This window comes from Neolamprologus multifasciatus, chromosome 16, assembly GCF_963576455.1.
Source record: "Neolamprologus multifasciatus chromosome 16, fNeoMul1.2, whole genome shotgun sequence".
Lineage (NCBI taxonomy): Eukaryota > Metazoa > Chordata > Actinopteri > Cichliformes > Cichlidae > Neolamprologus > Neolamprologus multifasciatus.
This window is the reverse complement of record NC_140454.1, coordinates 31,914,412-31,942,004: the sequence shown is the minus strand read 5'-3', so window position 1 is coordinate 31,942,004 and position 27,593 is coordinate 31,914,412. Positions and strand designations below refer to the sequence as shown.

The following is a 27,593-nucleotide window of genomic DNA, read 5'->3' as shown; positions in this document are numbered from 1 at the left end:
AAGTAGCTTGAGTTTCCCCCTGCTGCCTTTGACCCTAATGACCCTCTTTATTTTAGATCACCAGTCTATAACATTTCATAGATTCATCTTGTGTTTTAACTGTCTAAAGGTTTATTTTGTTGTTCTGCTGTTTTAAAGCAGATTTATTTAACATTTTTCATACTAATATGTTTTTTTTCTTGAAGGGATGCCAAATGCTATCATTTTTCTGTAAAGCAAATTTACCTTGCCTATGGGCAGTGTTGGGGAGTAGCGGAATACATGTACCGCCGTTACGTATTTAAAATACAAAATATGAGTAACTGTATTCCGTTACAGTTACCGTTTAAAAAGGTGGTATTTAGAATACAGTTACTTTGTTGAAATAAATGGATTACACGGCGGTACTTCCCTGTTTCATATTGTGGCGGGTCAGGACTGTTTGGGTTTTGTTTGACAGCTACGTTCTGTTGTTCCAGGCGGCAGCGTTACGGTTGCCATGGTTACAGGGTGACACTCTCTCTCTGCGTGTTTCCTGGGTGAGAGAGGCCTTTTTGTTGTTGTTGTGCTAAGCTAATAGGCAGAATGCTACAGGTATAGCTCTGAAGAATGTAGCATCATAGGCAGTGTAGTCCGTGCTGCAGGGAGAATGGACTGCCATACACGTTATGTGTCTGTGAGCGAGGGAGGGAGAAAAAGGAAAAGTACAGCTGTCATCGAGCAAAAACGGGAGCTGGAAGCATGTAAATATAATAATAACCACTGCAGCCAAGAAGAGAGCCTGACGAGCCCAGTTGTAAGTAAGCTATTAAGACTCGACTGTACACCGTGTTCGTGTTTTCCTCCAAAAACAATAAGTTCTGTTGGAGCAGCCTTTCAACGCCTCTCTCTGTCTCTCGCTAGCAAAGTGACCCAGACAACAAAGTAAAGCTAGTTTTCGGCTACGAGCCCGACACAGAACCCACCGTATTAGCCAGAGGTCCCTTTACTACGGTTCGGAGCCGCGAACCTTCAGTAACAGTAATAAATCACAGCAATAGTACATTTACGTAGTTGTAAACAGCATGATAATATATTAAGTAATCCAAAGTATTCAGAATACGTTACTCTCATTGAGTAACATAACGGAATACGTTACAGAATACATTTTGGGGCATGTAATCTGTATTCTGTAATGGAATACATTTTAAAAGTAACCTTCCCAACACTGGGTATGGGTATAAATAAAGTTACCTTACTTTGCATTAAATGTGCAAATGCTCGTCTTTGTTTTATTATCAAATACAATTACAATGACAAAGAAGATCAACACATTACGTATGAGTGTTGATCCAGTTATCTTTACAAGCAGAATAATTCATGTTTAAGGAGAGCGGCCCACAGAGGCCAAGTAATAGTTCCTTAGCTTACTCTTAAATATTCAAATAAAGGAGATCTTTTGTTTTTTTCATGTTTTTTCCCCACTGTCCTTCAGCATAAGCATGTCTCGAATGAAATGCTATGCTATAATTTGCCTTCCCACACAGTGTCACCCTGAGTCATTCTTGCAAGGTTAGGACTGAAAACAGCAGATTGGAGAGTATTTGTAGTAAAATGAGACCTTCAGACTTGCTGCTGATGTGGAAACAACCTTGTGTTTAAGAAGTAACCTCGAGAAAGTTTGGGCATGGGGGCAAATCTGTGTTTTTATGAACTATGTGCAGTGGCAGCTGCGTGTTTACACTCGCTTACACCCACATTTACGTATTTTTCCAATATTTTACACATGGCTGTTTATTGAGGGTGTGTGTGTGTGTTTGTGTTTCCATACGGCCATTAAACTGCTTCGATTTAGAAGCTTGTTTAAGAAGTTTAAGAGCTATCTCTAAATCAAAAACATCAAACATCTCTGAATAATTCTTCATTTTCGTCAAGTGATGTTGGAGATATTTTCCTACAGAAATACAACAGTTTCTTGGGGATGCTGGAGAGGATTTGTTTCTGTTTTTATTCCTCACAGTGCGCTGAAACAGCATTGCACTTTTCCAAAGACTGAAATGTCAAGCCAAGGATACAGGAAAGCCTTGGTAGGAAGCACATTTGTTATGAACCCAGGAGTGTAAGCTGTTGAAACTATTTCTTAAGAAAGAGGGGAAAATATCTGGAAAATCTCAGGAGTTCACGATGAATCATCTTGGGTCCATCTGAAGACAGAAAAACTGAAAAACATGAAGGAAAAGCAGACACACAATTGCTTCAGACATCTGCGCTGAACGTGGAAACACAGGAGAAAGTGCAACAGAGGTGTGAATAATTTAATCATTTCTCAGTGATCAGTTCCTTCAGTAGATGTTAATATTTAGGAATGGAACATTCTGACCCATTTAAAGTGTTTTCCTGTTTCTGTGCTTTTCTCTGAATTCAAAGAAACGCAGAGTGAAAGTGTATATTTTTTAGGATGGATCTTAATGGATATAAAAGAGTTTTGAGAGCTGACGTTAATGCGGGCTTGGGAAGCATTAACATGCTGTTGCCTTTCTGCTTTAAAAGGTAAAGGCACCATAGTGGAGCCATAACAATTAAAAGCAGCTCATTAATCCAAACTATGACAGTGGAAAACTGCATGGTGGCTATTTGTGGCAGTGCAGCATGGTCTCATTCTGTCTAGGTCTGAGTTATCTGATTTTTTTTTTAACTTTGCAATTGTCTTCTCTGCTTTCAGTAGACCATTTAACAAGTGAAGCAGAGACACAGCCTGAGATAAAATGCAAGGATTACCCAGGAACTAGACTGTAGATCAAACTGCCTTTGCGACAATATGAAGTCTGCTGAGCTTCAAGCAGACTTATTTGTTTAACAAAAATATATCAACTCTCTCCAATATGTTCAATATTATTATCAAAGTACTAAAAAACGACCTTTTTATTATTAGCATATATAACTGATCAGATTAAAATATCCCATCAATTAATATTTGAGTAAATTCAATTTCTCTGGAAAAATTCTCAACAGCATGAGACCCTGGTCAGCTATAGTACACTGCCACCTAGTGGCCAAAAATGCCACAAACCGTGACATGAAATCCTAGACACACTCACTGGCCATTTAATTAGTTACACTTTGTTAGTACTGGTTTGGAAACTCTTTTTCCCTTCAGAGCTGTTATAATTCATCGTGGCATAGATTCAACAAGGTGCTGAAAACATTCCCCCAAGATTTTGTTGCATGTTGAGATAACAGCATCACAGAGCTGCTGCAGATTTGCATCCATGGTAAAAATTACCTGTTCCCCCACATCCCAATGGTGCTGTATTGGACTGAGATCAAGAATCTTGATTGATGATCTCAGCTTTGTAACATGGTGCAGTAGCCTGCTGGAAGCAGCGATCAGAGGGTGGGTACATAAATGGATGGACATGGTCAACAGCAATACTCAGGCAGGCTGTGGTGTTTAAACAATGCTCAGCTGGTACTAAGGGGTCAAGAACATTTCCCCACATCATTACATCACCACCAGTACCATGAACCTTCGATACAAGGGCGATCGTGGCTCGAGAGTTGGGAGTTCGCCTTGTAATCGGAAGGTTGCCGGTTCGAGCCCCGGCTCGGACAGTCTTGGTCGTTGTGTCCTTGGGCAAGACACTTCACCTACCGCCTACTGGTGTTGGCCAGAAGGGCCGATGGCGCGATATGGCAGCCTCGCTTCTGTCAGTCTGCCCCAGGGCAGCTGTGGCTACAACTGTAGCTGCCTCCACCAGTGTGTGAATGAATTGTAAAGGGTTGAGGGTCTCAAAAAGCCATTTACCATTTACCAAGGGTTGGCAGTTCGTCTTGTAATTGGATTGCTGGTTCAAACCCCGGCTCGGACAGCCTTGGTCGTTGTGTCCTTGGGTAGGACACTTCACCTACTGGTGTTGGCCAGAGGGGCCGATGGTGCAACCTGGCTTGTGTCAGTCTGCCCCAGGACAACTACAGGACAGCTACAACTGGAGCTGCCTCCACCAGTGTGTGAATGAATAGTGGAATTGTAAAGGGTTGAGGGTCTCAAAAAGCGCTATATAAATGCAATCCATTATTACAAGGCAGGATGCTTTATTTTGTTTACATCAAATTTTTTAATATCTGTGATTTTAGCACACGTAAATAATACTAAATAATCAACACTGTTTTCTAGTGATTCTCACTGAGTTCTTTTGCTCTGATGTAATATTCACTTTCAAATTAAAAGTCACAACAACAACACAGATCAACACTGCCTAATCAACTTCTTATGGAACAATACCATCATAAACAGTTCTAAATAAGCATTATCACTGTGTTTTTAATGAGTAGTTTAATTACATATTAAGTGTTGCATGAAAGTGAGAAAGACTGAAGATGACTTTCTTTTCCTTTATTTTGGTTTTAATGAGCACCAAAAGCATTTAAATAATTCAGTTCTGGCCACTGAGCAGTCATGTGTGGAAGATGCTGAGACGTCAGGCACCACGTTAGAGTTCTCTGTGCAGCAGGACTTTGGCTTTTTTCATGTTGTTGGCCACTGTGGACAAAGAGGGGACAAATAAGAGCAAGGTCTGCAGTGCTCTTACATGAGTGAAGTAGTTCAGAAATGAAACCTAAACCTAAGTTGCAGGTTTAGGTTTCCTACTAAACCTAAACCTGCAACTACTTTTCCTTTACTACACATTTAATGGCTTCAACTTCTTATCCATCCATTCGCTTCTGCTTATCCTTTTCAGGGTGCTTCAACTTCTTATTTTAAATATATTATTATTATATATAATTTCTTACGGGGTTTGTTTCAGAGATGGCAGATTCACTTTGTGCTTTTTAAATATATCTTGTTCTAAGGTTTTTACAGTTACAGGCAGGGCATCACGGTGGCGTGGTTAGCACTGTTGCCTCACAGCAACAAGGTCATGAGTTCAACTCCTTCGCCTGGCCGGGGCCTTTCTGTGTGCAGTTTACATGTTCACACTAGGTACAGTCCAAAGGGTTAACTGGTGATTCTAAATTGCCCACAGGTGTGAGTGTGAAAGGTTGTCTGTGTCTCTGCATTGGCCCTGCAACCTGTCCAGGATGTACCCAGCTGGGATACGCTCTAATCAGCTCTTATTGTGTTTAGATTTTAAATATATTAAAGACAAATGTCCAGGGGACCAATAATCACAAGGTTTGGACCTAGAATAGCTCCATGAATGATTTACAGTAACATAACAGTAATCAGCAAAGACATAATGAATGCTGGTGCTTTAAGTGTGTTAATTGTGCTTTTAGTTTCCAGTGACAAAGCCATGATTTGGAAGAAACAGTGTCACATTCCTCACTTGCCTTCTCTTTTCCTCGTTAAAAGTTGACTCTTTGTCCTTGCACTGCATTCGCAAACCTCCCACCTCTTTGGCTACTAGTGCTACAACTCTGCTAAAGTTTCTCACTAACATCCACACGGAGCTCAAAATTCTTTCTGTCAGAACAATCTCATAAAAAAAAAACCTTAGTCATTTCTGTCAAAATATTGAGGAAGGGATAGGGTTCAAGCTGTGGGGGATTAGTGTGTCTGCAGTCTGCTGACAGGTGAGCTGTGCAAACTGTCATTAGAGAGAGTGAACAGTCACTCACGGTCCTGGATGTCACTCGCTGTGTAGGTGTAGAGGTGGTTGCTGTACTTTCCAGTAATGTCTGTGCGCACAGTCAAGGTTGGATCTGTAGAAAAACCACACACATGAACAGCTCAGGAAAGTAATCAGTATTATGTGACAGCTGATGTGCATTTTGTAAACTGAATGTGTTTCTGTAAAATTCTTTATCTAGAAAAATGAGTGAGGAAGCAAAAAGAACATTGGGACTATCCAAACCATTAGATCAGGCAGGGTTATGCATACTTTTGTTACATCTAGACTGGACATCTGTAGGCAGCAGTTAGTCAGTCATCTCTTGCTCATTTACAATTACTTTGAAATGCTGCAGCCAGATTACTGAAGGGACAAGAAGCAGAACTACTCCAGTGTTAGATTAGAGACTCCACCATGAAGGCGCGCTGTTTGTATTTAAAGCCTGGTTTAAATGGCTTTATTCTGTGCTATGCATGTATCTCTGTTCAACCTCAGACAAGGAAAGTAAACAATCTGTTCTTCTATATTGAAATTATATTAATAATGTAAGAATTTACCAACAAAGAGGATTCTGGGAACATAGTAACCGTCAGGTGCCAGATTCTTGTCCGAAGTCTCTTCCTGTGTATAACAATATAGTATTTATTGCACATGATTTTAATAATAAAATAATTATATATATATATTTTCTGCATATGTAACATATCTTTAATTACCACCACGTTGAGCATGATGAAATCCTCTTTTGCCATTTTCTGGATAGTCTTATCCGCACCAAATGCCTTCTTCAGGTCTGTTGAAATACTTTGGTTTAGTATTATATTTAGACTGGCTTTCAAATAATTATGAATGAATTATGAATGATATGATCTGGAAATATTAATAAATGTATTCTGCCTATATGTAACTTTGCATATGGTGGGCAGCACGGTGGTTAGCACTGTTGCCGCACAGCAAGAAGGTCCTGAGTTCAATTCCAACATCAGGCCGGGGTCTTTCTGTGTGGAGCTTGCATGTTCTCCCCGTGTTTGCGTGGGTTCCCTCCGGGTACTCCGGCTTCCTCCCACCGTTCAAAGACATGCAGCTTGTGGGGATAGGTTAATTGGATAATCCAGATTGTCACTAGGTGTGAATGTGCGAATGAATGTGAATGCGAATGGTTGTCTGTCCCTGTGTGTTGGCCCTGCGACAGACTGGCGACCTGTCCAGAGTGTACCCCGCCTCTCGCCCTATGACAGCTGGGATAGCGCCTCCCGCGACCCTGAAAAGGATAAGCGGAAGCGAATGGATGGATGGTATTCTGCCTATTAAATGTCAGAAGGAGGTAAAGCCTGTTATTACAGACTGCATTTATAAAATTGCCGAACAGGTCAGAAACAAGTCTGGCAGGTTGGACCTTTAGAATATCTGTGTTTAGCATTCACGTAAGGGAATACACAACACACTATAAATATATGAATCCTGTCTTGTTAAAATGAGGACACGTTACTAATAAAAAATATATGCAACTTGCTGCAATCAAACAAAATGCTTCAGTGTTCTGAGACTTTCAGCGGGAGGATGCAGAACGGGCTGCTTTTGGTCCACCCTAGCAAAACTCAAAATTTAGAGCCAGACTTCACTCTGTAGGTGGTCTTCATTGTTTATGGGTTAAGAAATGCCAGTGGAGACTTCCACTGAGCTTATTTCACAAAACCAGCTGAGTGATTTATGAACATAACTCTCACATACTTCACTGCCTGCTTTGTGGGTATTACAGAATGCACCCATTGTGTTCCCCATGAAAACAAACAAGCCCAAGTCTGAGTGAGAAAGACAGCGCAGGAGGTGCAAGCCTATATTTTTTAATATATACGCATACTTAATAAACCAAAGTAGCAGCAGTACCTTTACTGTGTGGGCAGTTGTCTTTATGATGAATGACCATGAGAGGTTTCTGACTGTGAGAACAAAACCACGGAGAAAGAACTCAGTACATTCCACAACACAATAAACACAGTGAAGGGTGTGAAGGCAGTCTTACACAACCAATGCTTTAGAAAGCAAAGTCCCCATGCTGGATTTACAGACAAATGAAGATTAAAGTAATAATGTGTTTCCCTTATGGAAAAGTAATGGAGCGTCATTCCAACTCAGAAAGACACAACAAAGGAACAGACTTATCCGAACAAAATAAACTGACATCCAGGACCTTTACCCAAGGTTTAGAGTCCTACCTCTTGGCCATTTTTGCTAGGCCGTCTTCATAATTTTGGGCCCAGTTAATACCACCTCCCCATCCTGCAGGCAGGAAATAAAAATACAGTGATAGGTCAACAACACTGCTGCATGTTCCCAGTACATTAACTATGTCCCCAAAAATGCAAAGTTCTGACTTTATTGTGTCTGACAGCTATAAATGATCTTATGAAAAGGTTTATAGGACATTAACTGGAGCTGTGAATATTGACAAAAGTAGATTTGCGCACCTCTTGACAAGGACTGACTCTTCACTTTCTTTTTAGCTTTCTGTTCCCCAGCACTGGCACAGAGGCCAATGAGCAAAGCAAGCAAGACCCAGCGAAGCATTGTTCCTTGTCCTTTCAGAGAGCTGCTGTGAAAGTTGGCAAATGAGTTCCAAGGAAATTCAGTGACATTTATATTTAAATACAAAACACAAATCAGTTTTAGCCTGACTCACATTTGACAGATATCTAGAGCTGCACTGACTCACCAAACACACCTAACTAGGATTTACAAGATTTACAAACACACCTAACTAGGATTTATGCAGAGTAACAATGAAGCCAAAGGAGCAAGCAAGCAAGAATTCATTAATGGTTCACCTGAGACCATGTAAATAAAATAGTTTATAAGCTGTAATTCTACACATAGTTACCACACTTGTATTTGTAATGGGGAAAATATCAATTCTGAAATAATGTGAAAAAGTGTAATTTGAAGTAATTATAATTAAAATTCCTTCATTTACAAATCATTTTCAAACTTTTAGTGAGGCATCTCACTAAAAACTAGCTTTGAAAGGAATCATAATACTTTTTTAAAAAGTAAATGAAGGTATTCAGGTAGCAGGTAAATCTCTTACCTCGTCAATATGAAGCAACAAGCATCTGCTCTGACGCTCCTATGTGTGCTCTCTATTTTCAGATTTTCTTTTCTATCGAACTTGTCAAACAGGTATATCATAATAGGCTTTAAAAAAAGCACGCACTGCCTTATTAAAAACAATTGTGCTGTGTAATGGGATTACACCAGCAGATAGGGAAGCTAGCATTAATTTGGCTATTATCCCTTCTGTAAGTTTAAAAACATATATCCTTTATGGGCTTTTACATGAAACTTCAGTCTATGGATTAAGTATAAATAAATAACTCAAAATAACTTTTTATTTGAATTTGAATTTCGTTCTCTTAAAAAGTGTCACCCTGAAAGTATAGTTGTTCCTAAAACTGCTTCTATGAATCTTCCACGTGTCGGTATAAAGGAAACTCCCACTCCATGCCCGAATAAAGACAGGGATGTATGGCCCATTTTAGGCCATTTTAATTTTTATCCTGGCCATTGTCTCCACAAGGGGCAGGCAGCGGAGTGTTTTTTTCTAAAGCGAATTAATTTCTGTTGTTGCAAATACTGATACCGGAACTCGGTAAATACTTCTTTACGCCTCTGCAATCCCGAGTACTGTATTTTTGTAGTCTGATTTCCAAAACTTACAATCGATGAATGGCCTGTTTTATTTTGTATGCATATTGAATGCTTTTATCTAGTTGCTTCTCTTTTCAACCACGCTGTTCTGTTTTGGCGGAAATAATAAAGAAATTTCTATCTATCTACTTTGTCTAGCCATTTATCTAGTCGATTGTTAGTTGTTGCTATGGACACAAAGACCGCTTGGCAACGGTAAGCCCTTGGCGCAGGCGCAGTCCTCTTAAATGATGCACTGTGGGATTGCAGGACATTGACATAGCAACCAGGCGACAGAGTCACTAAGTTTTTCACTCCTAGTTAGTTTCTTGTATTTTTTCTTGGTTAAAAGTACTTAGCTTGGCTTTTTGTTTACTACCATGAATGCGGCAGTGGTGAAAAAGACCCAGGACACGTTGGGCAAAGTGATAAAGAAGCCGCCGCTCACCGAGAAACTGCTAAGCAAGCCTCCTTTTCGATACCTGCACGATATCTTCAGTGAGGTGAGACTCAGCTGTTGACATTACACTCGAGAAAGCAAGCTGGATTTTATTTAAGGGGCGCGACACTCTTCTCAGAAGCCTAGCAAAGCCTAATGCTACTTCTAAGTTAAAAACACAGACACGGGAGCTAGTTAGCCGGCTAATGCATAAAAGTTAGCATGAAGCTAACCAAGTAAGTTCGCGAATATTACGAAACATTTTGTAAGCTCCTATTTATGCGGCTCCAGATTGTCAGTAACACTAATCCCGATAGTCAAGGGGTGCATTAGGAATTCATTTAAATGACAGGTTGCGCTTTAGTTAATATGGTGGGTTAGCAAGTGAGCTAGCTGTTTCAGCAGCGTCGTCTTGTTGCTAGGCACGACCTGAGAGCACACACGAATCAACAAACCGTTTTCCTCGCTGTTGGCTTAAAGGAGGGCACCTGCCAGTTAGGATGAACCTGTGCTAGGTTCCTTGAATCCGTCACGTTGTGAACACAGATGCTGATCAGCTTATGATTACAGCTAAAAACAAGCACAGGCTGTGCTATAATTGGTGTTTCTTTGATTTCCCTTCATTTATTTAAAGCTACTTGCAAGGCATGCATATATGATGAAGTTATAGCCGATGTCTTTCTGGGGTTTGCCAGGAAGATCTGTCTTCTTTGGCCTAGAGTAAAACACTCTCAGATGAAGAGAAGTGCATATACAGATCAGGTTCAGTTACATACTTTCACAGGTATTTTATGTGCATTAGACAAGCAATTGTACCACGTCAGAGTTTTCTGGTTCAGAATGGGTCTAGGTTGTGATTACACCTGGCACTTCTGACACAGAAAGTAGGAAGCATTTTATTGTCCTGACTCCCTATGTGCTCTTTTCTGTTTTCTTTCCTCTGCCCTCCCTGAGCGTGCTTCTGTTGGAGGATTTCTGTTAAAAGGGAGTTACTCCACTCAACTATCACAAAGTGCTTGCTCATAGGTGGTCACTTGTTTGTTGGAGTTCTTTAACACTGTAGGTGATATTAACCCTACCATGAGGCAACGTTTGTGGGAATTTGGATTATACAAATAAACTTGAATGGAATTGAGTACTGTTTCTCTAAGCCATTTTATAAATGTGATGTTTAAGTACGTGCATGACAGAAATAACAGCCAGTATAATAGGACGAAAGGAAACAATATAAGTACAATAAAGGTGATTTTCCACTTCAGAACAGTTTTTTCCCTCCCTTAGTTAGATAAATCTCGTCATTGGCATTGTGAAATCTAAGATTACTGGAATTTTCAAAGAAAAGATTAATGAGTCTAATGTGTAAATAAAAGAGGCAAAAGAGAACCTTTCTCAGTTTTAAATTTTTTGGGTGGTTAAATGGCATCCATTCAATTAAGAATCAGAAATGACAGGACAATATATGAATGTATTCTAATGTTGTCTGTGGCCACCCTTCCAAAGATCCATTCTGAGTAAGTACAACTGCTGCGATAGTATCATGGTTCTTTAAACACACACAGGAAACACTCCATCATCTCCACGGCCTGTTGTCAGTGCCCTGTTGTTAGTACACTGCTGATCTTTATGATCAAACTTGTTTTGCTCACTTGCGGCTTCTTTCATTTTCTTTTTCAGCATTTTATATGCACAGTTGACTCCTTTTACATAAGGTGTCAACCAGAGTAAAATCTGTTACGCTCTTCTCAACAGAGGTGCCAACTCATTCTCACCTGTTCAGCAGTCTTATATTTCACTCCTGGTTCATGCATATTTGATAAAGGGAAGAGTGTCAGCATGTTGGACTCCCCTCCTCTGACTAGGAATATGTCTGAATATGACTGTAGGGCATAAACTGCTAAAGCTATAAAGTTTTTTTGTGGTTGTTGTGTTACTTTAATGTTTAGGTTAATGCTCAGCAAAAATTGTTTTTCTTTTTAGCCCACAGGTGAAAAGCACTGTTCCTGCACATACATACAAACAGACTTCGGAGTGAACTTTTCGATGTACAGAAGCTAAAAATGGCATATCGTTGTAGTTTCATGTCTGTTTAAAACAACCCTTTTTCAACCATTTTCAGGTCATCAGGACTACTGGTTTTATGAAAGGCCTGTATGAAGAAAACGAAATGAAGTCAGACAGTGTAAAGGTACGTCTGTTTCACGGCTATGCTTAATAATATCACTAATCACAGTCTTTCCTTTGATTTGATTTTAATTGACTCTTTAATGCAATGGTGTTATGACCTAAGAAGCAGCCTTGCTCAATTATTAAGTCACCCAGGCATTACACAGGAGTGTGTGTGTGTGTGTGTGTGTGTGTGTGTGTGTGTGTGTGTGTGTGTGTGTGTGTTTGTTTGTCACCTCCCCCCCCCCCCCCCCCCCCCCCCCACACACACACACACACAAACACCTTACAAGAAAACAAAAATGTAAAGTTTTGGTAAAAGCTCATTCAGACATTGCTCTCAGTTGTGAAATGCTTAATCATAAAGCATAGGCTGATACTGTTACTGTCATCTTTTAAAGACTTGCCTATCACTCTTTTTCTCTACTTTTTAATGTCAGCTATGTATTTTATTAATTGCTTTGAATAGAGATTTCATAAAGGCATTAACACTGAAAAGCTCACCCTATTAGATGCGACACAGAAGGGCCAGGTGGTTGCACCAGACACACGTCCTTATGTTATGTAGTTGGCAGCCTTCTCAAATGCAGCAGGCTGATGGACCAGAGGGGCTGTTTAGCTGGGTTATTAGTCTAGAGTAAGGTCCGTTTTATTAACATCCAAGAATTAAATCAAAGGAGTGTTTTTGTCTGTTCCTCCATTATGAAAGATGGTCCTTGTTAAAAATCCAGGTGTTCCATTTCACCTTTTGTCTGCCTTATTAAAAACAAGACTGATTGGCCCTTTGAGGTTCAGGATTTGAAAGCTAACAATTATACTCTACAAATGGCACAGTTACATTTACAATGTGTGACAGACTTAAGATTCACACCCTGCAAAGTAAATTGTACTTACTGTAATGTAAGTAGCATTATGAAGAAAATAGTGGTGTCAGAGTTAAAGGGTGGACACAAATGGTGATTATGGGCCAATTATAGTTTATTTGCATGCTGTTTTATACTGGACTCAACTAAGATGCTCATCTAAGGCAGAAGTAACTTCAGCTAATCTCTGCAAAGATCCACATTTCTCAGATTGTTTAATCATCCTAAACTGTGTCCGAAAATGAATCTCTTTGGAGTTACCTCCTGTGCACTGTTACCCTTTTTCTTGCTAGGATAAGGACTCAAAAATAGCCTTCCTTCAGAAAGCGATTGACGTTGTGATGCTGGTCAGTGGCGAGCCCCTGGCAGCAAAGCCAGCCCGCATTGTAGCCGGCCACGAACCAGAGAAAACCAACGAGCTGCTGCAGGCCATCGCCAAGTGCTGCCTCAACAAGGTCTGTCTTATTAGATTACACACTCACGCTGAAAAGCTAAATTAAGAACGCACTCTTATTTCACTAATTTATCCATTTTTCATGTTGTCTCTGTTATATCCGAGACACAAATAAAACTAGCTCTCCATTAAAAGGAAAATGAAGTATGTGTTATTTTTCACATCCAGATATTGCTCGATTGGGAAAACTGTCTGGCTGCCTCAGGGAGAAATTGAAAGTATTTAATTGAACCCTGGAGATTGAGTGTAAACAGCTGAGCAGATGCCTGGGGTTGTTGCTCCCTCTTAAATGTATGTATGTGGTTACAATTGCAATAGTAATGGTATTTAATGGCAGCAAACAAAAGAACAACAACAAAAAGTAAAGCGAATTCCCACAAGCCTGACATTTTAATGAATAGTGAAGAACTGTTAAATGGGCTGTTTTTCCTGAATTGTGTTTATTTTTATTTTTTCCCCTTCAACCGGAATCCAATCATAAAGTTTCTCCTTTTCAGGGACACTTTGGAACGTAGGTGCTGTTTAAAGCTGTTCAGTGAGTTTTACTGTATCACATTGTCTGATCCTCCTGTACATTTAACTGCAGATGTCCAGTGATGACGCAGTGAAGCGAGTGCTTAAAGGAGAAAAAGTGGACATTAAAACCAAAGCCAGTACCTCTAGGTCCCAGGACAAGGAGAATAGGGAGGGACGGGAACATCATGTGGATAGAGAGGTGAGTCTTCAACCCATTAAATGCCATCCATTAAATAATCTAACACTTTCAGACATATTAATGTTTCTTCAGATGGCCTCAGAATGCATATTTTAACGTTCACGCCAAAATACTGCAAAGACTTTTTTTGTAGCACATCTCAGAGACTGTTTTATATTTACATTTTTCAATAGGATTTTAAAAAAATGATTAGGCCTACTGTGAACTGCATGATGTATAACTGTTAATATATTATTTCAGGAGAAGAAGAAGATCACAGAGCGCAGCAGTAGCCGGGACCAGAAAGACCCAGACCAGCCCAAAGAACAGGAGAGCCGACGCAGAGATGGAGAGAAAGAGCACCATCATGACAGAGAGCGCTCGGAAAAACACCATCGCAGCGAACAGGACCGCCATGCGAAAGACCGTGACAAGGACAAGAGTCGAGACCGGGAACGAGACAAAGACAAAGGACGAGTCAGGGACAGAGACAGAGAGAGAGATCGAGACAGGGAAAAGGACAAAGAGAGAGACAGAGAAAAGACAAGAGAGCGAGATTCTCACAGAGAGAGAGACAAGGAAAAACGAAGAGATCGAGACAGAGAAAAAGAAAGAGAACGACACAAAGATGGGGATGAGAGGAAGAGAAGTGGAGAGAGCGGAAACAGCAAGGTATGTTTGCGTCAAGGACAGCACACGTTTCTCTTTTTCAGTCGCCGTTTCAGCTTATCTCCCACTTGAATACCTGTTAACAGGTGCATGTATAGAACATGTTAAATATACAGCGTGTGACTGAACAAATACATGAAAAACAACAGAATGTAGTTCTTACAGTGTTTGTGTGTGCGTTCAGGTCCGAATATCAGAGGAACAGCAAAAACCATCCCCCGATGAGCCCATTAAAACAGCCAAACCTGCACCAGCGGTAAGTTCTGTATTTTCAGATATCTGACAAATCAAATCATTTCTGAGTTTCACAGACATTAATGACAGAGAGGTGCAGTGGTTTCATTTGCTTACGCTTGAATTATTAATCCTGACACATCACACGGGCTCATGAACTATTCTAATTTCTTTTCTGATTTTTTTTGCCTCTTATTCTTGCAAGGAACCAAATCCAGCTGAAGAGGTATTACTGCAGACGATTTAGTTTTTGAATGTAGTGGGTGGCTAGCTGCGTGGTTAAAGACTACTTCAGGCTGTAGTGTGGCAGACTGTGTTCCCTCACTCAGTGTGTAACTGATACATGTGATGATTGTGTGACTTGTATTCTTTGTCTTCACAGCTCACAGAAGCAGCTGAGAACCAGGTAAAAACTCATTGAAAAAGGTCTCAGTGGGATTTCTTCGTTTCAGATCCACTACCAGTACAGTTACAAACCTTTTGATATTACTGTGTTTAAATACCTTCTGGGCCGTGTTAGAGGAAGTGAGTTCCCTGCGTTTCTGTTGTTTAGCTGGAGAATAAATGTTTGAATGTCTGAGTTTCGTATTTCTCCTCTAACACATCACAAGGTGATGTCTTGGTGTGGCAGTGTGTTTGTACTGTCGCGTGTTGTTCAGTTCAGTGTAAAGCAGGGTTCACAGCTAGTTGACAAACATGATAAATTCTCAGTTGTCTGTATTTCTAGCTTTGCTTTGTTCTTACTAATCTTTCCTACATCTCCCTCGATATTGTTGCGGTATGTTTGGGTGAGATGTAATCTTAATGCCTCTGCAGTTATTATATTAAATGTCTGGTTTTGAAACTTTTGCACCTCGACACAGCCTCTTTTGTTTTTCCGGAGGGACGCAGCCCTTTTTTCCGTGTTATGTTAAAATGTTACTAAATGACAAAGATTTCAGTTTTCAGATAAAATAATTAATTACAGTTACATCTGTGTGTGTTTGTCTTCAGTCATTCATTTTTTTTTTTAATTTGTTTTTTCCTTTAACACAGTCTAAGAGTCCAGCGAGAATACCTCGGCCTGCATCTGCCAAGGGGCAGCGGCGAAGACCCAAAATGGGAGATCAAGGTGACACCCGGCACCCCCTCCTTCAGCTTTATTTATCAACAGCAAGAATATATATTTAATAAAAATGTGGCAGAAAGACTTTTTAGTTTGATAGTTTTCTTTTTACGCTTCAATAGGAAAGTAACTTGCTCATTCGCCTTGCTGGGAAATGGGGAGGTTGGGGTGGGGTGGGGTGGGGGGGAAGAGGGACTTATAGTAGGTTTAATAATTATCCATCCATCCATTCTCTTCCACTTATCCTTTTCAGGGATTGCATTGTTGTGTAAGTAATACATTTTTTTATTTGTTTCCCTGCAGAAGAATCTGACAGTGAAGGCGGTGAGTGCTTGCTCTCTTTTATGAGTTAATTTAAAGAAAACCAAAGTTTTTAAGTTATTCCATGAAATCGGTCCCTTAAAAAGAGGTCAACATAAAAGGTTAACTCAGATACTGATTGAACATTAATTGTGTGCATAAATCAATCGAATTACTCTCACAGTAACACCTTTAATAAACCTTAGCAGATACATTAACTACCTCTGTGGTGACAGTAGAAGGTATGAAATGACTTGATATTCCGGTCTGAGAAACAAAGTGAGCCAGTGACTGAATGACTCACTTACTGTTTAACAACGATAATTTTTTATTTTTTTTGTTAAAACCTCTGAACAAGTCGTTCATGTTTGTTTGTGAAGGTCAATATTAAATACAGTGTTTCAATGGGACCCAACCCAAACTCACCTGCGTGCAAATGAATAGGAGCCACACCTGTGGGAAAGATAACAGCAGGACAAATAGCCCCACGAAGCAATTGTGGTTTATAGAAATTCCAGTTAGTCTTCACATTTCAGCAGAGCTACGGTAAAAATGCATTTTTCTAATCGCAAGCCAGCAAGTTATCTGTCCGTGGAAGCTTTGACAATGAGATTTTAAAGCCGCGTCCTGTGTGCTGTACCACCTGCACCAGGCAGTAATCTGCACTCTTTTGCACCTGTTTTTCTTCTGACTGCACTCTGTTTGAAAGAGAGGTGTAGTTTAGTTTGGTGTGGTCAGAAATCACGAGAGCCTCACCCAGCAATGGTGTCAAAGGAGCTTGAAGTACACATCAGTGCATCCAGGTGAGCGTTTAAGCCACTGAAGATCTGAAAGAATAAGAGCTGTAGTTGGTGCTAAATGAGTCTTTAAATCATATCAAAGATTTTGGGAGTTTTATAATAGAGCACAAAGCTAGCTCAGGAACATTGGTACATATTTGGTCATGCAGTGTTTTATGATGAGTCAGAATACAAAATGTTGTTATGGGAGGGATTCCTGTTATGTTATGCGAAGCTAATTAATATCTGTTATTTTTCTTTAGCAGATGGAGATGTTCATTTATCCCAGAGACCTGTTCCTCAAGAAAATGGAGAAGTTGGAGGATCGTCAGCGTCATCTGACATGGCTTCCAGGTCTTTAAAGTTAACACTGTCACTAATGAGCCACTGTGCATGGTCACATGCAGAAAAATGCTACTCAAGTTACATGTTTTAGTACTGAAGTGGATTTTGTGTTTGTCATAAAACACACACATAGAGAAAGTTGTATTGATTGAGTGGTAGTTACACACATGAATACTTTCAGGACGTTTTATGAGAGTTGCAGTTTAGTGTATGGTAACCAGTTAATATTTTAACATACCATTAGTGAGGTGAGATTTCTGGACATTAGCCTTATTTGTCAATGTTTGGGAGGTCCGAGAAAAAAGAACAGAAGTAATTTGAGAGGAATGCTTCTGAGGTGCTTCATCATAGTGTACTGAGGAAAAAGTCACTCTGTGGCTGTTTTAGGGTTGGAACTACTTTAGGACACATGCCTGAAGATCCTGTGGGATGAAACATTGTTTTTGCGTGTTTTGGGAATTAAATGAGGAAATTAGAGCCAAATATTGTCCAGGCTTTTTCCTCACCTAAAAATGTTTGCTCTTTTTTCTAAAAGAGGTGCTGGTCCACACTTTGGAACTATTTCCTCACCACAGGGGAACCATGAAGTGTTTAGGATGTCCACTCTACCAGCATGCCTTATCTTATAGGTGCCAATCATTGTGTTGCTGACACTTGAAGGTGCTGGTACTGAGCTCTACATGATATGACCATATCATGCAATGTTGTGCACAAACCTCCAGTAGACTTTACAGTTTGGATTATAAGGAGAGGAAACGATTTGATTGGTTGGTGGAACAGCTGTGGTGCAGCAGCATCTGTTGCTGTTCTCAGTTTTGTTTATAAAAAATGAAATGTAAAGCTGTTTACATTATGGTTGATTTATTTCTTTTTTCTCCATTGTTCAACAGTAGACAAATAGCACGGCCCAGCAGTGCTCGCCCAGCACCTCCTCGAGTCAAGAGACAGGAAAGCTACACTGATGCGAGCCCGGCTGAGAGGTGACTTCATCATTCATATTCATTAATGTTTCTTATGTTCAGATTATGCTGTGTGACATCATTCTTCGCCTAGTTTAGTTCCTACTAGATGTTGAGCCTGTTTAAATGGTTTTTGAACAGTGGAGCAGTGCAGCAAGTCTAACCAGTCACACAGCAGTCAAGCAAGGCAACATGAATCTCTCGTCTTCATGCTCCTGCCTTTTAAAACTTCTTTAGAATGAGTCAGCCTCTTTGTTTGTCTCTAAGGCTCTCTAGTGCCAAGCCCTCGGCACCCGTCATCATGGATGGAAAAAAGATTGCGGAGGAAGATGAAGATGATGATGAACAGTTTCTTGTGGAGGAGGCAGTCCCTCCACCCTCAGGTGCTCCTCAAGTGGAGGTGGTGAGTGACTTGAACAGTAACTTTTTCATAGAAAAATCTAAGCAAGGAGTAGTTACTATATGTTCTGTTATTCTTATCTATTACAGGAACCTACCCAAGAACTAGACAAAGATGAGAAACACGGTACAGAGCTACATTTAAAATATATATATGTGTGTGTGTGTGTGTGTGTTTAATTCCAGCAGTGCCTCATTTTCTTCTGAATCTCCTGAATTTACTTTTCTCTAACTGTAGGTGGCCTCGTGAAAAAGATCCTTGAGACCAAAAAAGACTACGAGTCGTCCCCGGTGTCCCTGAAATCTAAAGAACAGGTACGGACTGTGTAGAAGTATTTCGCTTTTGTCCACTAGAGGGCAATATTAGCCTGGCTCTTGCCGAAAAACTAGTCTCACCAAAAACCTGGGTTGAACCTTTCCGCCATCTCTCTCAGTCATTCTTTCTGGAAAGCTTGCTCCTTGGGAACACGTTCTTACCACACCGAAAAAACACAGCGCAACCCTGGTTATTATCAAAAGAAAGATATAAACAAGTGAAGTGGGGAGGTGTAATTGCACTGCCTCGAAACCACAAAAATGTTCCCCATCAGTGAAGCTGAAGGGCTAATAACCAAACAAGCAAGTATGGGCCTTAAAGGACCACACACACAATTAACACACTCATCAAGATGTCTGGAGCAAAATGAGCTTGTTTTCTTGGGTTGCCCACTATCTCAAGTTACATACTGCTTTATTTTGTTAAAAGCATCTACAATCTTTGGAACAGGCTTTTTTTTAGCTTGTGCCCTCTATTTTTTACACGTCTTTATATATATACATGTTTTTGATGTGTGTTTTTGTTTTTGGGGACTGGTGGGTTTTGCACACAGATCAGAAGCGTGCGGTTTTATCATTTTTTGTTTTTTTTTTGTTTGTTTGTTTTCTATTTTCTCCTCTTTGACTTTTAGACTTCATAATATACACGATTGACCAGTTTTCTGAAGGTGACATGCTTCTGCCATTGCTCACGTTCGACATTTCCCCACAGTCAGCCTTTGTATCAGCCAGCGAGAGACTTCCATCAATATTTGGAGTATCAGACAGTGTGAAGCTTGCAGTTTGGTCTGTAGTCCGTGGCGTGAGGTGGTGTATGCTGTCTGCTTTGGGTGGTCCACTTCACTGAAGCTGACCACCCTGCCTCTGATGGATGCACTGTTTTGGCCTGTAACTCATGCAAAAACACCCTGCTGATCTATCTCTTCCTAACTGCGACTTCAGGCATCATCCCTCATAACTCACACCTGCAGGAATGTTTTGGCCCAGCTTTTAACAAACCTTACTGTTGTGCGAGCGTGCACATGTGCAAACAGACACTCACAGAGGAAACATTCAGAAATAGCCGGGCTCTTTGAGTAACGTGAGCGCACGCTCGCAGAGATTATTCTAATTTTCTTAATGTAGCCTCCTCAGATTTCAGGGCCTCCAGTCTGTCATGCTCGACTCTCCTGTGTGATCTGCAGTCGAATGTTCGCCCCTCTGCCGCTATTGGCCTTTCCTCGTCAGCTGTATAAAGAACTATAATGACTTCCTTCCTGACATGAAAGGGTGGAGAGGTCAGCTTAGAGTAGATTTTTTTTCTTTTATTGTAATCACAGTAAAATGCGCAGGCACAAAAATGTAAATATTGAGTTTCATTGGTGTGTGCAGTTTGAAATTACTGCTGCTGCAAGTGGTATTATTTTAATAGCCGTATTTAAAAATAGTGTCTGAGTAAGTTGCAAGACACACTGATTTAGCATCAGGCTCAGTACACACATCCTGGCCTTTTTGTATATTTGAAGTCTTTATTCTGTCCCACTTTGTTAGTCCTAATTTAATTGTGTTCTTTCTCTGCTGATGTAAATAAAGGGAACACTTAAACAGCCAAGTGATTGTATTTTGCCGTGTCCCAGCGCTGTGTGCGTGTCTTTGCTGTATATTTTTGGGGATGCCCTTCCTCGTGACCTCTTGGTGGCCTTGTATATTATTCCGAGATAGTTCTCTTTTTATTTAGACAGAATCCGCTCCTTGCAACAGCTGCGTTTTCATAAGAATTTTTGTGTACTTTTTTTCCCCCATTAAATTAGCCTTGATGAAGGTTTGTAGTGTATAAATAAACCCCGTGGCATACAAATGGATGGCTGTTGAGTGAGAGTCACGGAGCAGGAGGGCCAGAATACTCTCTGCAGAATTGTCAAGAAAATAAATACTCGGCTCTCCAGACCTCTGTGTCTTCATAAACATGGAGCGTTTTTTGTGGAAACATGGGGAAATGACCCTGTGGCATTCCATTAGTCACATTACTTTTTTAGAGGTCATATTGACAGGTTTTGGTCAGGTTTATGAGTAACCTACCTGAAGGCAGCTGAAAATTGTTTTCTGGCTTGAACTCCACCTTGATGATATATTTAATACCTTCAAAGCCGTCGCTCCATGAGAACCTTTTAAAGATTATGAAGCTTTTTTTAAAGCTCAGTTTCCATTTTCCTGTTGCTGCAGTACAGCCTGGAAGCTTCCTCTCACTTCACCTGACACCCCAGGGGTTTGCTCCTCGATGTCTCCCCAGTGGGCCACAATGACCTTCTAACAACATCCTGTGACCTCATTTTTTTCCCCTCCTTACTTCACTGACTTCAAACTATTTTTATGATCTAGAAAGACTTCTGAATAAACTTTTAGGAAAACTAACCCTAAATCTCATTCTGTGATTACGCTTCCTGGCTCACCTCTCGGGTTTTTTACAGCTGACATCTGCTGTGACGGTAATAACCAGGTTTGCGCTCTCTTCTAAGGAAGCTGATGTTACGCCATCAGTGACACAGCTCACGTCTAAATCATTGTTTTCCCAGTTAATCAGACCCTAAAGATTGCTGTGCCACTGACAGGCTCCATGTTTTCAAGCCATTTTTCATGTCAGAGGATTCTTTGAAGAATGTTTTTCTCCGACGCCAGAAAATCCCCACAAGCGCTCCATAAATCACATTTTTTGCATGCATTTCCTAATTAAGCTTATTAGGCATGTGATGACTGAGTGAATTTTACTTTGTATTGTACCTCACCATGTCATAATCAAGTGTTTGGAGATTTTTGGGTCTGCCGAGGTTTTTAAATGTAATGAATGCAGCTCCACGGGACAGAGAAAAGGTTTAAACCTTCGAAAAACCTCCTAAAACCTCTTTGTTTTGAGTCCACAGCCACTTCTTTGGCATCAGCCAAAGGTCGTGTCTTCCTTTTGCATCGTGCTTTTATCGCCGTCTAAGATAATGGGAAAACCTGCCCCTTTCCTCCTCTCTCGCCCCTGCGCCTCTGCGGTCACCTTGTCAAAATATTGTTCTGTGATCTGGGTGAGAAGAAGGAAAACTAGGAGCACACAGGTCTCGCAGACACCGACGGAGACCTCCATAAAGCTTGATTTATATCTACATGGGCAGAGTGCGCACGTACAAGGGGTCATGTTTTCATGCCAAGTTTTTTATTTTCCAACAGAAGAAGTGGTGGGGGTGTGGAGGTAGCATGGGGATGGCAAACAGAATGAAGCCATGGGTCCTGTCTGGGCTGTGCAGACCAAACCGCAGCCAGGCAGGCCGAATGAACCATAGAGTATTTGTCTAGCTGCATGTTTCATGGTGCGCAGTGGAAAGCCACCCACCTTGTTGGGGGGGGCCAGCAGGCCAAGGCATTTTAGCCCTCACACTCTTGCGCTACCACAAAGGAACAGCAGAGCGAGGTCGACAGAAGTGTGTGCTTTCCCTCTGCAGAGAAATGGTGGCAAACAATAATGTTTGATGTCATTTCTGCTGTGTGGTCTCGTCTAGTCGAGCTGCTTTTCAGAATTGTAATTAGTGAGGCGATTGGTTTGTTTTAAGAGGTGGCTTGATAAGGCAAAAGCTACATGTGCCAGCTACGCCAACCATATGTGCTCCACTGCTCCGTTGGGGGCGTGACAGTCGGTGTGTTTGAATGAGGAAGCTGTCATTTAGTTTGCACTGTGCTGCAACTATGAATTCCTCTGCCTCGTGAAGGCAGGTGCTGCCATTTGTGAAGCCAAATAGCATAATTTGGGCCAAGCTTGAAAGGAGGCATAAGTGTAGGAGTTGTTACTTAATACTTTAGTAAAATAACCCCACTGCCACAGCCTGTTACTAAAATAAACAGGACTTAAAGACCAAGTTTGCTGGTGGGGGTTGTTCACTGTGTGCTTCGTCTGATCCTCTGGTTGGTGTTTGTAAGTGTGTGTGTGTGTGTGTGTGTGTGTGTCTGTAAGGTTGCAGTTTGCAGTGCTTTCAAATTACGCACACACATTCAGGCCTCGCGAATCCCAGCTGAGCAAACATCCTTGGGTTTGCTCCTTACCGAGGGAGGTCCCTCCCTGATACCTTCCCCTCCTTTTCTCCATCAAGGGTCTGAGTGTAATTGGCATAGAGCGACCCCCACCCCCCCACCGCTCACTTTAGCCGCACACCATACACTGGAAGCCTTCAGCAGCCAGTCAGCCCCGTCCTCCTACTTTAACCAACACAATTCAGCAGCACCTTTGATCTTTATATATACAGCTAGGTTGGTAGAATTCCCGCCTAACATTTTTAGCCTTGAAATCCCAAACCACTAAATGCAGCCCTGCTCTGGTTCTGGATATTTGAGACTTTGCTGAAAAAGGTGGAATTCCTAAAGAGGGTTTATTGTGTATTGGTCTGGGGACACGCAAGTGATTTGTGTCTGTTTGAAACATTGCTGAGTGGGAAACCGTCCCACGTCATCAGCTTGCGTGTGCTTAGAATCTGATGTTTGCAAGTTTTGTATTCAATGTTTTTAATCCACCCGACCTCACCTGTCGCACCACCTTCCCTTTTAGAATTTGGTGTCTGAAGCAGCGCAGAAAAAGGAGCGGGATATGGTGACAAAAGAGATCGAACGGCTGCGCTCATCCATTCAGCTGGTGTGCCGTAGTTCCCTGCCTTTAGGCAAGATCATGGACTACATCCAGGAGGACATGGATGCCATGCAGGCTGAACTGCTTTCCTGGCGGCGGGAAAACAAGGAGCACGCACAGGCCTTGCTGCAGGAGCAGAGGTTCGGTCACCGAATAATCAACACACTTTTTAAGCACACACTTGTGCTGTGTTTCCAACACCAGATCTCACACACACACACACACACATTTGTGATTCTAGCTATACTCTTTTTGTACTCTTACAGTCAAAAAAAAGAAAGACGACTATCAGTACTTTACAAGCTGCTAAGTCATCTTCTGCTTTCATGCACACAATTATTGTATCCTTTCTTTGTGTGTGCGTGCTGCAGAGCGACAGATCGGGCAGTGGAGCCTCTTAAAGCTGAGCTAGCTGAGCTGGAGCAGCTGATTAAGGACCAGCAGGACAAGATTTGTGCTGTACGGTCCAACATACTGAAGAATGAAGAGAAGATCCAGAAAATGGTGACTGGAATCAAGGTCTCCTCCAGAACCTGAACAAGAAACAAGATGCACAAGAAAACCCCCAAAAACGCACTGAATATTCAGGTGGGAGTGGGTTCTCATTCAGAATAATGGTAAGGCCATTTTTCTTGGAGGTGTTGTGGAATTACGGGACCACTTTTAGGTTTTCAGACCAGGAGATGGACCCAAATATATTCCTACTCCACTTTAAGATATTGGTACATGAAAGGGCCGCTCGACGGTTTAGAGATCTGAAACTGTTCCCAAAAAACTAGATGATGGATTGGAAAGAGTAGATGATGCTGGAGATGTTGCAGCTGAAAACACTGACAGATAAATGAATAAATAAAATGCATGTTTATGATCTGCACACTAACGTAACCCAATCTTTGGCCCTTCTTTTGAAATGGTGCCTTCGTGCATTGAGCCAGTGCACAGCTCACAACTTGAACATTACAGCAGAAAGCTGCACATTCATCCACTGGACCAAATTTCCTCGTTCATTTAATCACCGAGTTTTTGAGGGCGTGGTGCACTCGGCATGTTATTCTTGTGAGCACTTGATATTTGACATGCAGTTTGACCGGAGTAGCGAGCAGACCCGTAACAGTAATTAAACATACTCACGGCACATCCAGCTGATTGAAACCAGGAGGAACGTTTAGATAGAACGTTTACATTTTCTACAAAACAATCGGACGCTCGTGGAGAGGCCTGGAGTGGAGCTGATGACAACGCGTGTTACATGAATGTAGTGTCTTGGCATGAATTTGTCCAGTAACATTTTCCAACCTTTTTAACATTTCATTGACATTTACAGTTTTCATAAACCAATTTTTTTTTACTGTGTTAAATCGAAAAGAAAAAGAAGACAGCTCTTAAATTTTCTCTACATCAGTTTCCCACATTTTATTCAACCATCTGTGAGAACTGTCACAGTCAGCTCGGACACGAAACAGGCTTTACTCTGCCAGCTCACTAGTGCAAAGTCTGTGTAATGTCTGATGTTCCCCTGTGAGAAAAGTAGATGTGAGCGGTGATTTCAAAGTGAGTCAGTGAGTGTCACGCATCCTGCCTCCTGCACGCTTTAACCAGAGCAAAGCTTCATCTGACCCAAACTGTGAGCTCACAGTCGTGTGTGTGTGCTGCATGTGGGAGAGGACACCACCGGCAATATCTCGAGTCTTCGTTCTTTAGCGGTTATCCGAAGATCATGAGTGGAAACTGCTTGCGCTACTTTAAAAACACTCTTCCACTTTTGAGGCACTGCTGCACTTTGATTAGAGCGTTTTTAGAAATAAGCAATGTTCACACTCTGTCGTATTTCTAACTCTTTTATAAATACACTAAGCTTGTATACTTTAAAGGAAAAAAGCAGTGAGCATGCAGGGTCGCCACCATCTCGTACTGTCGTACTGCCAAACTGATAGGAAGTTTTGTAAGCTTTCTCTATACATTGAAAAATATGAATTCATATTTTACTAGCTTCCTTTGCAACTTGTAAGAAATGCTTTGCACTAATATGAACATTGCTGGACTTGTAGTAAGTTGGATAGTAGAGATGAGAGACTGAAACTAGATCCTGCCTCAGTTTCCCTGAAAATGTTGGTATTGAAAAGGTGAAAAAAAGAGTCATCCAAATGTGAATGAGACAAAAATACAAACTTTGCGTGGCTGCTGAGTGAAAGTGCGGTAACCACACACACACAGAAAGTAATTTACAGTAATTTTACAGTTTTTAAGACTTGTACACAGCTTGTTATTCTGGTTGGTTCTGCTGCGCATTTTCTTCCCAGAAACACAATTACACAGAAAATCACTGCTGGAAAATGTAGGTGATTTTGATGAATGGAATCCATTACACCTTTTCTCCATCATAACCACTAAATGCAGTTTTTACAAAACTAGATGCTTTATTTCATATGCGAATGTGGCGACTTGTACACTGCACAGTGACTCCCTTTCTCACAAATATTTACACCACCTAAATATTTATTTTCTGCCCAGACTAGGATTTCTGCCTGCCTTACCAAACCTGTGGGTTAGCAAACTTGTGGCCGACACAACATGTGGGCTGGGAGTCATTGGTGGAAAAATGAGGGGGAAAAATCTAATGTGGCTGTCTTTTAAAAACGTGGCACTCTACATTTTAACTTATCAGGCAAAATACACTGTAGTTTGACTTATCTCCATATTTATATCAGTATTATAAAAATAATACATTGGAAAACTTACAGGAAATGTTAGCGTTCTGAAAAATGTCATTTCAAAAATCTCATCTGGAAAAGTGGGAACCCGCATGCTCATTCATTATATTAAAAGGCTTTTTATCGTGTACACTATAAACTGTACATTATGTATATGTGGAGACTGTATCATAGTTCAAATAATTATATAATTTTGTAGTGGAGTGAAATAAATGGTTACATTGCAATAAAGAATTGTCTCATTTTTGTGTGTTTTTGTATGAAGTTTGAAGATGTTAGCTTGGTCTAGATTATTCCAGAATAACATTGGTATGATTTTTTTTTCATTTGATTTTATTTAGATGTATTTTTTTTTTTAAATATTTTTGATACTCACACCCTCAAGCAGACTCTTATGTGAAAGACTCGTCCAGCAGACCATCCAGTGACACCGTCGCAGCAACTTTCTACGGCAGCGCTGTTACAGACATCTTTGTAAGACGCCCTTTAGCATCACTTTCACAGCAGCTGAGCCTTTGTTTTGCAACCTGGAGATTTAGCTGAAGCTCCTTTTGCAGAAAGACTTCAGCACGCAGCGCTAAAGAAGGCAAGCCTCAGTTGTGCGTGTCTGTTTAACGATGATGCAGGACACAACAAAGTGACTCAAGACATGACTGTCAGACAAATTCAGAGCATTTTTCTCTGAATTTATACAAAGCTTAGAAGCTCTTTTGCTTTTGAGTTTCACTAATCTTCAAGACAAATGGAAATAAAATCACTTTTGCGACTTTAATCTGTGGATAAAACACAAGTATCCTGTTTTAATTAAATTATAATTTAAAATGATCGTGTGTGTGAGAACTAACCTGAGTATTTTGGCAGATTTTGTGTTCTTACTGACCACCATGACTAACACTATGAAACTAGCTGAAGTGCACTTTTTTAACCATGAGCAGGTTTCCATGTTCAGTGATGGCAGTCTGTAAACAGTCCGTCCTCCTATGGGGCCACATGGCTCTGCTGACCTGTCCATTTATTTTTAGAGCACCACCAGGACCTCAGTGTCTGTCAGCAGGCAGCATAGAGAGCCAAAGCTGCATGCCTGCCTGGTGTATGTTACCCACCCCAAAATTTCATCTGCAACTATCAGTTAAACAGAGCGTCTTCACACTACACACAGATCTCACAGATCTCATATTTGACTTACACCGCAGAGCTGTGAACATTCATCAAATTATGCCTCGCATTCATTTGAGGTAAGGCAGTGGCCTGCTACATTTTTAATTCAGCATAATTAT

The 27,593-nt window shown here is 40.9% G+C and overlaps 2 protein-coding genes across 13 annotated transcripts; one reads left to right on the top strand and one right to left on the bottom strand.

The window, feature by feature from the left end:
- Nucleotides 1-622: 622 nt before the first annotated feature.
- agr1 (anterior gradient 1) lies at nt 623-9,143 on the bottom strand. 3 transcript variants are annotated; one of them, XM_085135236.1, is made up of 9 exons: nt 9,066-9,143; nt 8,656-8,995; nt 8,039-8,163; nt 7,787-7,850; nt 7,458-7,510; nt 6,287-6,363; nt 6,128-6,191; nt 5,578-5,661; nt 623-4,498 (listed from the first exon to the last, which is right to left on the bottom strand). In XM_085135236.1, the coding sequence occupies exons 2-9, from the start codon at nt 8,754-8,756 to the stop codon at nt 4,449-4,451; spliced, it is 618 nt and encodes a 205-aa protein (XP_084991362.1). In that variant the 5' UTR covers nt 8,757-8,995; nt 9,066-9,143; the 3' UTR covers nt 623-4,448. The 3 variants fall into 3 exon arrangements, with proteins under 3 accessions (XP_084991362.1, XP_084991361.1, XP_084991363.1); XM_085135235.1 differs by having other exon boundaries at nt 8,656-9,133; XM_085135237.1 differs by having other exon boundaries at nt 8,039-8,160; nt 8,656-9,133.
- On the top strand, nt 1,914-27,551 carry ift54 (intraflagellar transport 54). 10 transcript variants are annotated; one of them, XM_085135229.1, is made up of 17 exons: nt 1,914-2,262; nt 11,810-11,878; nt 13,013-13,174; nt 13,760-13,888; nt 14,129-14,539; nt 14,721-14,792; nt 14,976-14,996; nt 15,153-15,176; nt 15,806-15,881; nt 16,179-16,199; nt 17,218-17,308; nt 18,190-18,279; nt 18,526-18,661; nt 18,748-18,784; nt 18,896-18,972; nt 23,528-23,745; nt 23,977-27,551. In XM_085135229.1, the coding sequence occupies exons 2-17, from the start codon at nt 11,831-11,833 to the stop codon at nt 24,140-24,142; spliced, it is 1,779 nt and encodes a 592-aa protein (XP_084991355.1). In that variant the 5' UTR covers nt 1,914-2,262; nt 11,810-11,830; the 3' UTR covers nt 24,143-27,551. The 10 variants fall into 10 exon arrangements, with proteins under 10 accessions (XP_084991355.1, XP_084991350.1, XP_084991352.1 ...); XM_085135224.1 differs by lacking the exon at nt 1,914-2,262 and adding an exon at nt 9,504-9,757 and having other exon boundaries at nt 14,132-14,539; XM_085135226.1 differs by lacking the exon at nt 1,914-2,262 and adding an exon at nt 9,505-9,757 and having other exon boundaries at nt 16,182-16,199; nt 17,221-17,308.
- The last annotated feature ends 42 nt before the right edge of the window (nt 27,552-27,593 follow it).

Coding starts and splice junctions, on each gene's coding strand:
- agr1 (XM_085135236.1), bottom strand. CDS start 8,756: ATGATATACCTGTTTGACAAGTTCGATAGAAAAGAAAATCTGAAAATA. Junction 7,511..7,786: donor CTAGCAAAAATGGCCAAGAG/GTAGGACTCTAA, acceptor TTGTTCTCACAG/TCAGAAACCTCTCATGGTCA. Junction 6,364..7,457: donor CAACTGCCCACACAGTAAAG/GTACTGCTGCTA, acceptor GTATTTCAACAG/ACCTGAAGAAGGCATTTGGT.
- ift54 (XM_085135220.1), top strand. CDS start 9,635: ATGAATGCGGCAGTGGTGAAAAAGACCCAGGACACGTTGGGCAAAGTG. Junction 14,997..15,152: donor AACCAAATCCAGCTGAAGAG/GTATTACTGCAG, acceptor TTGTCTTCACAG/CTCACAGAAGCAGCTGAGAA. Junction 17,309..18,189: donor TCATCTGACATGGCTTCCAG/GTCTTTAAAGTT, acceptor ATTGTTCAACAG/TAGACAAATAGCACGGCCCA.